At 41.5% G+C, this 13,615-nt stretch overlaps 2 protein-coding genes across 5 annotated transcripts in view; one reads left to right on the top strand and one right to left on the bottom strand.

Moving 5' to 3' along the window:
- The window catches only part of LOC139559424 (adenylate cyclase type 2-like), an 88,812-nt gene extending 82,315 nt beyond the window's left edge, over positions 1–6,497 (top strand). For 3 of the 4 annotated variants that reach the window (XM_071375444.1, XM_071375443.1, XM_071375445.1), the window contains 4 exons: positions 3,222–3,329; positions 3,648–3,762; positions 3,877–4,001; positions 4,349–6,497. In XM_071375444.1, coding sequence (XP_071231545.1) covers positions 3,222–3,329; positions 3,648–3,762; positions 3,877–4,001; positions 4,349–4,501 — 501 coding nt within the window. In that variant the 3' untranslated portion in view covers positions 4,502–6,497. Of the gene's footprint in view, positions 1–2,993; positions 3,191–3,221; positions 3,330–3,647; positions 3,763–3,876; positions 4,002–4,348 lie in introns of those variants that run through there. The other variant, XM_071375446.1, reaches the window with a different exon arrangement.
- cfap90 (cilia and flagella associated protein 90) lies at positions 6,041–12,262 on the bottom strand. The gene is made up of 3 exons (XM_071375449.1): positions 11,566–12,262; positions 8,299–8,415; positions 6,041–7,093 (listed from the first exon to the last, which is right to left on the bottom strand). The coding sequence occupies exons 1-3, from the start codon at positions 11,680–11,682 to the stop codon at positions 6,914–6,916; spliced, it is 414 nt and encodes a 137-aa protein (XP_071231550.1). The 5' UTR covers positions 11,683–12,262; the 3' UTR covers positions 6,041–6,913.
- Positions 12,263–13,615: the final 1,353 nt, after the last annotated feature.

The raw sequence follows: 13,615 nt of genomic DNA, 5'->3' as shown, positions 1-13,615 counted from the left end.
GGACCAAATCGGAGAGATCGCTAGGAACAAGTCCATGTAAAGCTTTGTATGTTAGCAGTAAAACCTTGAAATCAGCCCTAGCCTTAACCTCTTTGGGCTGGGGGGCAGTATTGAGTAGCTTGGATGAATAAGGTGCCCAGAGTAAACTGCCTGCTACTCAGGCCCAGAAGCTAAGATATGCATATTATTAGGAGATTTGGATAGAAAACACTCTGAAGTTTCTAAAACTGTTTGAATGATGTCTATGAGTATAACATAACTCATATGGCAGGCAAAAACCTGAGAAAAAATCCAACCAGGAAGTGGGAAATCTGAGGTTTGTAGATTTTCAAGTAAATGCCTATCCAAGATACAGTGTAAATTTGGTCCGATTTCACTTCATAAGGCTTCCACTAGATCTCAACAGTCTTTAGTACCTTGTTTCATGCTTCTACTGTGAAGGGGGAGAGAATAAGAGCTGTTTGACTAAGGGGTCTGGCAGAAGGCCATGAGCTAAGTCACACGCGTGGCCGTGTGAGCGAGCTGCGTTCCCTTTCATTTCTAAAGACAAAGGAATTGTCCGGGTTGGAATATTATTGAAGATTTATGATAAAAACATCCTAAAGATTGATTCTATACATCGTTTGACATGTTTCTACGAACTATAATGGAACTGTTTTTACTTTTCGTCTGGATCTAGTGCTCGCTCCTTGTGAATTTGGATTTGTGAACTAAACGCGCGAACAAAAAGGAGGAATTTGGACATAAATTATGGACTTTATCGAACAAAACAAACATTTATTGTGGAACTGGGATTCCTGGGAGTGCATTCCGATGAAGATCATCAAAGGTAAGTGAATATTTATAATGCTATTTCTGACTTCTGTTGACTCCACAACATGGCGAGTATCTGTATGGCTTGTTTTTGTGGCTGAGCGCTGTACTCAGATTATTCCATGGTGTGCTCTCGCTATAAAGCTTTTTTGTAATCTGACACAGCGGTTGCATTAAGGAGAAGTATATCTTTAATAGGATGCCGGTGTAGAGGATAGCACTGTAATATGATCAATTATTTTGGTACTAGTCAAGATTCTATAAGCCGTATTTAGCACTAGCTGAAGTTTATTTAGTGCCTTATCCGCGTAGCCAGAGAGAGTAGAGCATTGCAGTAGTCTAATCTTGAAGTGACAAAAGCATGGATTAGCATTTCTGCATAATTTTTGGACAAAACTTTTCAGATTTTGTAATGTTAAGAAGATGGATATGTTTGTCAAAAGAGAGATCAGGGTCCAGAGTAACACCGAGGTCCTTCACAGTTTTATTTCAGACGACTGTACAACCATCAAGATTAATTCTCAGATCCGACAGCAGATCTCTTTGTTTCTCGGGACCTAGAACTAGCATATCTGTTTTGTCCGATTTTAAAAGAAAAACATTTGTTTCCATCAACTTCCTTACGTCTGAAACACAGGCTTCCAGGGTAGGGAATTTTGGGGCTTCACCAAGTTTAATTGAAAACATGTGTGTCGTCTGTATAGCAGTGAAAGTTGACGTTATGTTTCCGAATGACATCACCAAGAGGTAGCATATACACTTAGTATACCAAACATTAGGAACATCTTCTTAATATTGAGTTGCATCCCCCATTTTTCCCTCAGAACAGCCACAATTCTTAGGGGCATGGACTCTACAAGGTGTCGAAAGCATTCCACAGGGATGCTGGCCCAAGTTGACTCCGATGCTTCCCACAGTTGTGTCAAGTTAGCTGGATGTTCTTTTGGTGGTGGACCATTCTTGATATAGACAGGTAACTGTTGAGTGTGAAAACACCAACAGCGTTGCAGTTCTTGGCACAAACCGGTACGGCTGGCACCAACTACCATACCCCGTTCAAAGGCATTTCAATATTTTGTCTTGCCCATTCACCCTCTGAATGGCACACATTCACAATCTATGTCTCAATTGTCTCAAGGCTTAAAAATCCTTCTTTAACCTGTATCGTCCCCTTCATCTCAACTGATTTTAGTGGATTTAACCTAAGTAATCATAGCTTTCACCTGGATTCAGCTGTTCAGTCTATGTCATGGGAAGAGCAGGTGTTCTTAAAGTTTTGTATACTCAGTGTATAGGGAAAACAATACTGGTCCTGAAACAGAACCTTGAGGAACACTGAAACTTACCATTGATTTGTCAGAGGACAAACCATCCACAGAGACGAACTGATATCTTTCCGACAGATCTAAACCAGGCAAGAACTTGTCCGTGTAGACCAATTAGGGTATCCAATCTCTCTGAAAGAATGTGGTGACTAAGTACAGACTCAGAGCCTTGGTCTGACGCCATTCAAAAGTAATTTACCACCTTCACGAGTGCGGTCTCAGTACTATGATGGGGTCTAAAACCAGACTGGAGTGTTATGTATACATTATTTGTCTTCAAGATGGAAGTGAGTATCTGAGCAACAGCTTTATTTTTTATTTATTTTTTTAGGAATGGGAGATTCGATTATAGGCTGATTTAGCTTTTTCAGGAGAGGCTTTATTACTGGCTCTTTTAGTGAGTTTGGTACACATCCGGAGAATAGAGAGACGTTTATTAAATTCAACATAGGAGGGCCAAGCACAGGCAGTAGCTCCTTCATTAGTTTAGTTGGAATAGGGTCCAGTAGACAGCTGGAAGGTTTAGAGGCCATGAATATTTTCGTGAATGTGTCAGGATTCAAAAACTCAAGTGTCTCCATTGATCTGAAGTCTTGGCAGTTCTGTGCAGATTCAGGACAACTGAATTTTGGAAAAATACACATATTCAAAGAGCAGTCTGTAATTTGTTTTCTTGTGATCAGGATCTTTTCATTGAAGATAAGTTCATGAAATCATCACTGCTGAAGTTCACTTCCATCCTCACTTCGAGATTGCTGCTCTCTCTCTCTCTCTCTCTCTCTCTCGCTCTCTCTCTGTGTGTGACAGCTGCTGTCCAAGCCTAACTTCTAACCCCTCTCTCTCTCTGTGTGACAGCTGCTGTCCAAGCCTAAGTTCTAACCTCTCTCTCTCTGTGTGACAGCTGCTGTCCAAGCCTAAGTTCTAACCTCTCTCTCTCTGTGTGACAGCTGCTGTCCAAGCCTAAGTTCTAACCTCTCTCTCTGTGTGACAGCTGCTGTCCAAGCCTAAGTTCTAACCTCTCTCTCTCTGTGTGACAGCTGCTGTCCAAGCCTAAGTTCTAACCTCTCTCTCTCTGTGTGACAGCTGCTGTCCAAGCCTAAGTTCAGCGGGGTGGAGAAGATAAAGACTATTGGCAGCACCTACATGGCTGCTACTGGGCTCAACGCTACACCTGGACCTGAATACACACAGGTACATGACACACACACACACATAACTGTAGGGATAAATTACCTTTCTTCTCTCAATGACAGTTCATGGTGTGAATCGGAGGAGATAGATTTTAAACCCACAGAAATGATCAAACTTAGCTACAGCATCAACCCACCTCCAATTACAGGTGTAGAGCTGTATGGTGGTGCTGAACAACACTCCCTGTCATCTCTTCCCTCTCCTTCCATCTCTCCTGCCCTTTTCTGTCTATTTCGTATCTCTCTACGTTACCATTTCTCTTTTTCCTCTCTCTCCTTCCCCCTCTCTCCTTACACTATCTTTCTCTCTCTCTCTCAGGAGCATGACCGTCAGTACATGCACATTGGCACCATGATGGAGTTTGCCTTCGCCTTGGTTGGGAAACTAGATGTCATCAACAAACACTCCTTCAATGACTTCAGGCTACGAGTTGGTATGTGTGAGTGAGTGAGTGAATGAGTGAGTGAGTTAGAGAGTGAGTGAGAGAGTGAAAGAGGTACAGTCTGTCTTACATGGGACCTCTAACCCCTCTTCCTGGTTGTGTCAGGGATAAACCATGGCCCGGTGATTGCGGGGGTGATCGGAGCGCAAAAGCCTCAGTATGATATCTGGGGGAACAGTGTTAATGTGGCCAGCCGGATGGAGAGTACTGGGGTACTGGGGAAAATACAGGTAATCAATTCATACATTTAGAATACAGCTACACTAATAGTAATGCTAAAATAATACTAGCTGCATGCAGTTTTATGTTGTACCACTAGTGGTCGCTGCAGAAATAGGTCAAGGTTAATGAATACGGTATACAGGTACAGAGACGACGTTATGCAAATGTCGATATATAATAATACAGAACTATACAGTATACTCAAAGCCACTCTTCGACTATTGTTCTTTCCTGATTAAGTCTTTAGTTATTAATATAAAATATTACATTTACCACAGAGATCCTATTAAGAGTTCAATATGGAATTCTATGGAATTTTCTACCTACATGTGATTTGTGTTTTCGCTGCTTCCAGGTAACCGAGGAGACGAGTCGTATCCTGTTGACGCTGGGCTACATGTGTTCATGTCGCGGCATCATCAATGTGAAGGGGAAGGGAGAGCTCAAGACCTTCTTCGTACACACAGAGATGACCAGATCGCTGTCGCAAGGGACTGTGATGCCTTGAACATCATACACTGAGCAATTTACACACACACACCCGCAAGCGCGCACACACACACCCGCAAGCGCGCACACACACACACACACACACACACACACACACACACACACACACACACACACACACACACACACACACACACACACACACACACACACACACACACACACACACACACACACACACACACACACTCTTAAACTATACAAACACATGCATTTACATACACACAAATGGACTTGCACACACATCAGGGCTTCAAACCGGTTCAGGGAACAGAACCGAAAACCGGAAAATAACTTCCTCTGTCAAGGAACAGAAACGGAACCGGGAACGAAAGTGATCCAAACTGTTCCAGAACAAAACCATTATTTTAAAAGCATGATAAGCGGTTAATAATGTTATTTTACGTTCCAAGCATTTTTTTCTAGTCCCACAAAAAAACACAACAAAAACTTTACAAGCGTGATTCAGAAGATAGGGAGAGAGCATTTTTATTAGCTAGAAAAGAATGGATTAACTTTTTCAATGCTAGTTAAGGATACTGTTACAACCCTGGGTTTATAAGCACGGATATCGACTCTGCCGCTTGAGCATGCTTTTGCGGCACAGTCGATAGTGCGCTGGACATCGGGCTAGAAGGCCGTTGGTTCGAGACCTGCTCCCTGCCTGTATTATTACAATACTATAGGCCTGGTTATCACCTTTTCGTTGAAATTATTAAACCTTACAAAAAGGTAAGACGTGTTTTTAATTCTGGTGGCGCTTGTCAGTTAGCTAGCTAGCTCAAGCTTGTTAGCTAGTTAGCGCAAAGGACATTCAATATTTCTCCATAGAAGCCGCTCCGCCTAGGTATAATTATGTGAACCTAATTCAGATAATGCATGTCATAACAAGATGCCCTGTGCTTCAAGCCTCCTCAACCCTATCTTGCTCTCTTCCTACCCACAAAATTTCAGTCGCATCTTGCGCCATGGGCTACACAAGTCTGTCCATCACGCATGGAAACAACTAGCTTGCCTGCTCTATCCACAATAATTGGTAAAGTAATTCATATTAAATAAAGTAGTTAAAAAAGGAACTGAAAGGAACGATATCAACCTGTACTTTTTGCTATGAACCGGTTCAGAACTTTATTTTGCTGGTCGGAACAGTGTAACGGAACGAAAAAAAATTGTGGTTCTGTTCAGAATGAAATAATTTGAAAATAACTTTGGTTCCAACCCGACACACATACGTGCATGCACAAATACAGCACATACACACATACAGGGACTTATACAATCACACACACAAACACATTCAAAACTGCCTGCTGTAATAGAACGTATCTATCAAGACTCCTTGTTTACAACAGTAACTCCAGACCACTTCATCTGAACCAGACAGAAGGCAGACAACATTTAGAACAAAAGACAGAACAACAGACAGACAGACGGCTGTACATACAGTATTACCTGCATCGTCCCTCCTTAGCTGGTTACAGTAGTGGCTGGACTTTATAGGTTACAGTCGTCCTTAGATGCTGATCTTAGGTCAGTTTTGCATCCCCTTCCCCCGTGTTTAGGATAAGCTGATCCTAGATCTGTGCGTAATGGCAATTTCTAGCTTTAGTGGATTTCATTGGCTGCCCGAGTGGTTGTGTGGTGCAGTGCAGAGACAGATATTGAGAGTCTGTGTCAGGATTCTTGTCAGAACCATCTTGGCACCAATAGTCCTTTCACCATTACAGTACTTTTAGTCAGAATGGAAAAAAAAAATTGGTGTCAACATGAACAATAGTTTGCCAAACCTTCTATAGCTAACCTATCTCTATGGCTCTGAAGCAGTGTTTCTGTCAAGGAAAGAGCAATGTACGTGGACCTCAAGAGCAGCCGGGAATCAAGAGCTACTGGACTTTTGTAAGAAAACCAAAAAACTATATCAAGAACAGGAGAACGTTTCCATGTTTTGACGGCATAATTTTCTTACTCATTAAAACCATTTGTATATAAGTGAACCAATGTGCCTCCTGTCATTGAAAGTCGACTATTTATGATTGCATTGAAAGTTCACAAAGTAGTTTGATAAAGAGGTACAATCAAATATTGTACTTTATTATGTATGTCACAAACATGTGGGCCATAATGTATACAGTTACAATCTTTGTATTTTAAAATATGTAATCTGATTTTATAATATATATAGCTATATATATATATATTTAATTTTTTATTTTATCTATCTTAAAATATATAATCTCTCTTTGAATATATCTCTATTTCTATAATGATCTATATCTTTACTATTCAGCACCACACTGACTGTATCAGTTGGGTGTGTTGTTGTGTCCATACATATTCACATTGATAAAACCATCACTCTCCCTCCCTCACTGCTCTCACTCTATCTCTGGTGTTGGGAATACGGACTTCCTCACACAGGAACCACTGATCCGTATCCCTCCTCAAAATTGCGTGTGATCCCGTTTTTCCTGAAGAACTCGATGTGGATGTGAGAGATGCGGGCAAACTGCCTGCCAGGTTTGTAGAGGACAGGAGGCAGGCGTCTTCCATACTCTGATGAGGACAAGACTGGTGCAGGTCTGGAAGACTCCTGAAAGAGAAGAGAAACAGGGAATGAGCTGAGAAGGAGGAAAGGGTAATAAAGATAGGAGAAAGCGACAGAGAAAGAGGATGATGGTGATGGTAAATGAGAGAGAGCAGAAAAGGGGGCGAGCGGGTTAATCATTTAGATGTTCAACACCTTACCAGACACCATTACACAGCTTTACACCCATACAATTATATATATAATCTCTGTGTTTTACACCTGTAATTGAAGGTGGGTTGATGCTGTAGCTGAGTTTGATAATATCTGTGGGTTTAAAATGGATCTCCTCCAGTTCACACCATGACCTGTCATTGAGCGCAGAATTACTCTCAGAAAGGTAAGACTTAACTTTACTGTAATTAAGCCTCTCTACAGTGAGTGCAGCCCATTCACTTTACAAGTGTGTGTGTGTGTGTGTGTGTGTGTGTGTGTGTCCACTCACTTAGCTAGTCAACTTCTCCACTTTCACTGACTCAGAAACTAGACCCACCACTGGTGCTGCTTCCTACCTGACAAGCATAATGACTCTGACATAGTTTCAGCACAGAAAGTGTTGGGAAACTTCCACCTCGCTAACAACCACCAGCGGCATACAGTGACAGCCAGCTGCTAGCTGTATTTACTCCCATAACAACCTGTTCACGTATGGCTTGTCGGCTAGTGCAGATGCTGCCACACCTGCTGCGGGTCAAACAGACTGTCAACTCGGAAAATGTACGACTAGTTTCATGAAACAACAAAAAATATAAAATCAAACTTTGTTTGTCACTTACGCCAAATACAACAGCTTACCATGAAATGATACAGCTAGATTTGGTCTGGTTTAATAACAGGCTATTCAAATGTAGCTGATAGGAATTGTCATAGGCAGAGATCTAGGGACTTGAACTCTGGTTTCAGAGTGAGTGCACTAACACCTGTGCCATGAAGGTCCAAACCCCTTGGTATAGATAGGCTAGTTATAGCACACTATGGTTTAAGTACACATCATAGTGGTGGTCATAATAACCGTATCAGGGCATACAGGGAGGCTGCTACACCACTTTACCCTCCCCAGGGGTTGGTACATTTTTAGTGGAAAAAAAGTGGAAGTGGAAATTAGAAGCCTTTTTAGACATGGAATACATTTGCATTTCCTGCCGTGCTGGAAAATTCCTGTAAAAACAGGATGATCAAATTAAGATATGGCACTGTAGCTAGCTAGTTACCTCTGAGTACAAGTCTAGTCCCCTGCTGTTGGAGTGCTCTCTATCGTCGCGGTGTAGTTTGCTGTCATAGCCCTCCGCCCGCCGGTATATGCAGTCGTATAAGGATACCTCCCGTGCCTGTGGATTATTGGATCATTATAGGTTGGTGTGTGTGTGTGTGTGCGTGCGTGTGTGAGAGAGGAAGTTGTAGAGAGAGAGACAGACAGACACAGAGGGGGGACGTGGAAGACAGTGGGATATAATGTTAGTGATGATATAGCTAGCCATCTAGCTATGTTTGTTACAGTAAAAGGTGTGATAGATAGAGAGTGGGGGTGAGGGAGTAGTCTTGAAAACCTGACCCTAGTGATGTCTCTGTGTTGACTCAGGTCGGGTTTTCAAGACTAGTCAGGAAGAGAGAGGGAAATGTGAAGGGAGAGTTAGCCCAGCTAGAACATAACGTTCTGAGAACCATATGTCTCTTAAAGCTTGGTGAGAGCATGGTTGTCCTATGCTTATTTTGCATACAACCGTCCCACAACGTTCTGGGAATGGTGCAGGATAGTTGTTTGGCTTTGTAACATTCTCAGCACATTAAATGAACTTGACAAAATAATGTTATTTTCTTGATATTTCATTACTTTAACAGAACGTTTCCTAAAAGTTCAAACATGATTACATTTAATTTAATTTTTGCTAATGTTCTAGGAAAGTTCTACAACTGGTTTTACATTGGGAATGTTCTCAAATAGTTTAGAGAACGTTTGAAACAACGTTCTTCTGTGGGAATTTCAATACTTCAGCATAACATTTCCTACAGGTTTCCTCATGTTTCTAGATAAATTAATGTTCTCATTCATGTTCTTAGAAACAACGTTCTTCTGTGGGAACTTTCAATAAAAACCACAAAAAAAACATTAGTTACGTCAAAGAACTTTCTAAGAATGTTATTTAAAAACATATACATCACAGGAAGTTGGTGGCACCTTAATTAGGGAGGACGGGCTCATGGTAATGGCTGGAGCTGAATTAGTGGAATGGTATCAAATACATCAAGCAAATGTCTGTGTGTTTGATGCTATTCCATCTGCTCTGTTCCAGCCATTATTATGAGCCGTCCTCCCCTCAGCAGCCTCCACTTGTATACATTATGTTCTCAACGTCAACAAAACTCTCTCTACCCTCCATCTTGTTACGTGTGTTCAGGTGTTGGCCGTACCCACTAATTGGCCACACCTGATCTGATTGAGTTCTTGTTTCCTTTGAAATGGGGTCTGTTTGAGTAGACTAAAATGCTTTGGTTTCGTTTGTAATTTACTCTGACTATCTACGCCAATTTCAGAGCACTCATCTGAGTGTGCTAGAGCGCATTATAACTGATGAATTTACGAACGCGCAACACTCATTGAATATGAACGGTGTCAGTAAATGTTGGCAATTTTTTTAAATTAAATTGTTGCCAGCACCACAGTTAGAGTCACTAACACCCTTGATAACATGAAAACAGCCTAACTAGCTAGGGCGAGTAAAATCATCAGAGTGAGGTGTTCTCTCATTTGTGCCAGTTTACTTGGGTGCTTGACTGCCGTTGTGAGGTCAGAACGCTCTTAGGCCAGAGTGTGCGCTCTGAACGTTCCCAAGAGCAAACCACTCTGAATTTACGAACAGACAATTTGACAACACTCTGAATTTAAGAATGCCTCAGAGCGCACTCTGACACACTGGAAACAATTTACGAACGCACCCTTTGTATGAGTAAAAAAAACATGGCATGCTAGCTCCATCCTGGTGGTGCAGTCGACAAATTCCATGGATAGAAAACAGAAGCTCGTGTAGGTTTGAAAGCTCACTGACACCGAGTCACAATAAAAATGATTTTAAAAAATGTGTTTGCATGATTAATTTCCATGTGTCTTATCTGTGCTTGAAGTTCAAAACATGGAGTTCTTGGAGTTCAAAAGTTCAAAACTAACCTGGCGTAGGACCCCCTATTATCGGCATATTCAACAGCGTTTAAGAAATATATTACCTTCAACAGTGTTATCTTGTGATCAAGCCATCAATGTTTTGTGATTATTGGTGTCATAAAAATGTTAGCTAATGGGTTAGCAATTAGCATGTTTGACATTTCAGTGGAAATACTACTATTATCAGCTTTTTGATAAGCGGTTTAGCAAAAGAAATACATCCTGTATTATCAGCATACGGTCCCCCGTTATTGGCCACCTTACTATTTTGTTCAATTGCAAGATATATCCGTTTAATTTTGTTCAAAAAAGAGACAGCAACCTCGTATCCGAAGTGTTTACTAGATAGTTGACTAGTTGGCTAGACTTCCAGTCAACTTTTCATTGCGTAGCCCGGTGCGCCCTCCTGTAGACTCTTAAAAATGGTTCTTCACCAACATCTTCTTCAGTGTTGTAACCAAATGTCTCACTATTTATTTTACAGATTAATCTTATGTTTTGAGAAAGTAGATAACAGTTTAATACTAACATATAAATGAGTATGAATAATTTAGGTAAAAAGTTGTATATTAAATGATGTGTCTATCGCACAGCCGCATTTTACAATATACAGCGTGTCCCACAAAATGTGTATATATATCACTTTTTTGAAAACTCTCAAAACCTAACTTAACTTACATAAATTGCAATGAAAATCGGTGGTCAGCTAGCTGGAAGGGTGTCTTTAGTCGCAAAACATACCGTTATTTTCCAGCCCATTTAAATGTTGAGTAGAGGTGATTTAATTCTCTAACCGCTAGAGAGTGTCCGAAGTTAGGGGGTGTCCGATGTTGTGGGAAAATTAGCTAACAGTCTTATTGAACATTTCAGTTAAAGTTTTAAGGAAGTTATTCAAAAACATCAAAATAACCTAACATTTATGTTCTCAGAACATTAAGAAAAGCTCCCAGCAAAACATACAGGGAACAATAATAAAACGTTCTCAGAACCTCCCTGCAACATAAAATGAACGTTCCCAGAACAGGCTAAATTTTCACACTTCTGTTCTCAGTCAGGAAACGTAAGGCTTTGTTCCCAGAACCAATTGGAAACCAAAAAGGTACATTCCCACAACTTCTAAGGAACCAATTGTGCTAGCTGGGAGAAAGGAGAGAGGGGGGGAGAGACAACGGGGTTAGAGAGAAAGAGAAAAGAGGGAGGGACACACACAGAGAAAGAGAGAGACAGAGAGAGAAATATAGGTTTTCTAGCTAGCTAGCTTAGCTAAGTAAATTAGCTAGCCGTTCGCTAACGTTAGCTAGCAAGTAGCAACCACCCATACCTTGGAGTCACTGTTGTAATAGGTTCTCTCTTTTGGTTCAGTTCGTCTTGGTGGAATGTAACTATACACAGATATAGTCGAAACTGGTTTTGTTTTCGATTCAAGTAACACATCCATCCTATAGCTATCTATGTAAAAAATAATAACGAACTTTCTAGCTTTCTAGTTTAGCTTGGTAAACAAAAAATAGCTACCAGTGGCGTCTATGGTTGCTAAGATACCAATCCAGTGCTAATGCGCACTAGGAACACACATCTCTGTACTTTCCTGGACTGCGCAGCCACACTTATTACCACAATAATATACATTTTGCTTTCTTTTTTCTTCTCCTTCATCTGCATTTAATAAATCTGAGAACTAGTTAGTTGAAAGCAACATGGTCCTATATGCACCTTTACAAAATGCCCATAAAAATGTATTACACACTAACTGATATTAGGCGTATACCAAATCTTCAAAAAAAAATAGATAGTATAGGTCTCTGGTTCGAATCCCCGAGCTGGTAAGGTAGAAAAACCTGCCGTTCTGCCTTTGAGCAAGGCATTTAGTCCCCAGAAACGGCTACTCCCAAGGTGCCAATGATGTGAACGTCGATTAAGGCAGCTCCCCGCACCTCTCTGATTCAGAGGGGTTGGGTTAAATGCGTTTCGGTTGTTCGGTCGAATGCATTTCGTTGTTCAACTGTCCAACTGAGTAGGTGTCTCCTTTTCCTCTAATGCCACCAAATAGTGCAGTGCTAAATGGGTTTGATGATGAGATACCATAATGACCAGTCCTCTCCTCTGCCTAGTCCACTGATTGATTTGTGCCAGTAGTCTGTCTGTCTAATGTGTGGTCAGCTCACCTCAGCTCTGATTACTAGTGGAACTTGTGTGTGTGTCACAGGTGGCTGGTGGCACCTTAATTTGGGAGGACATGCTCATAGTAATGGCTGGAATGGAATGAATGTGTTTGACACCACTCCATTCACTCCATTCCAGCTATTATTATGAGGTGTTCTCCCCTCACCAGCCTCCCGTGGTGTGTGTGTGTGCGTGCGTGTGTTCCAGTGTTTTCCAGCCCTGCGGGAGAGTACAGATCACATCAATACCATCACCCTCTGCTGGTACAGGTTTCTGTAGGATGGAGAGTGACACAGCTGCTGCTGCTGCTGCTTCTGTTGCTCTCTCTGTGTGTGTGTGTGTGTGTGTGTGTGTGTGTGTGTGTGTGTGTGTGTGTGTGTGTGTGTGTGTGTGTGTGTGTGTGTGTGTGTGTGTGTGTGTGTGTGTGTGTGTGTGTGTGTGTGTGTGTAATAAAATGAATGGTCAGGTTGGCTGCCCTGTAAGGTGGGACCCATCAGAGAGTTGTGGGAGTTCTAACCACTTGACCCGGTGTGACAGGAGCACTATTGGAAATTCTAGTTAGCCCTAACAATTCACTGTGATGGCTCTGCACACACACACGCACACACAGGGGCCCACATAAGCACATGTGATAATTCGTTTTAACCTTTTACTGCAATGGGCTGAATCAGGGTCACACAGAGTGTTTCTTGGTAGTCTTAAACAAATCTTCTTTGAAACCAAAGCATACACCTCACACACATGGTTATGGGATCAACAAAAAGAAGACACCTGTACCATGTCAGATATAGAGTTGAAATGTATTCAATTTGGAGTTTGCATCCCAATATTCCACTTTGTACACATCACAGAAGACTGAAATATAACATAGAATTTGACATAGAAACACCATGTTTTTAGCTGTTTAAAAAACATTTTTTTTTATTAATTATGAAAAATATTAAGAACATTCCACCCATGAGGCCACTAGTCATTTGACTGTAGGAAAGGCCAAGAATGTGTGAAATACATTGGCACACACACATACACAGACGCATCCCTCTCTCGCTCTCGCACACTCTCTCTCTATCTCTCGCTTTCTCCACCTGCTGTTGTTATTCTCTCTGTCTACCATAATTACAGAGGAACAGCAGGAGATAGGCCAATAAAAGACTCACACTGTGCTAAGAGGCTGGGCTGGAGTATCACACACACACACAGACTCTGGA

This window comes from Salvelinus alpinus, chromosome 29, assembly GCF_045679555.1.
Source record: "Salvelinus alpinus chromosome 29, SLU_Salpinus.1, whole genome shotgun sequence".
Classification (NCBI taxonomy): Eukaryota; Metazoa; Chordata; class Actinopteri; order Salmoniformes; family Salmonidae; genus Salvelinus; species Salvelinus alpinus.
Note: the sequence above shows the minus strand (reverse complement) of the source record. Positions and strands in the feature narration are given on the sequence as shown.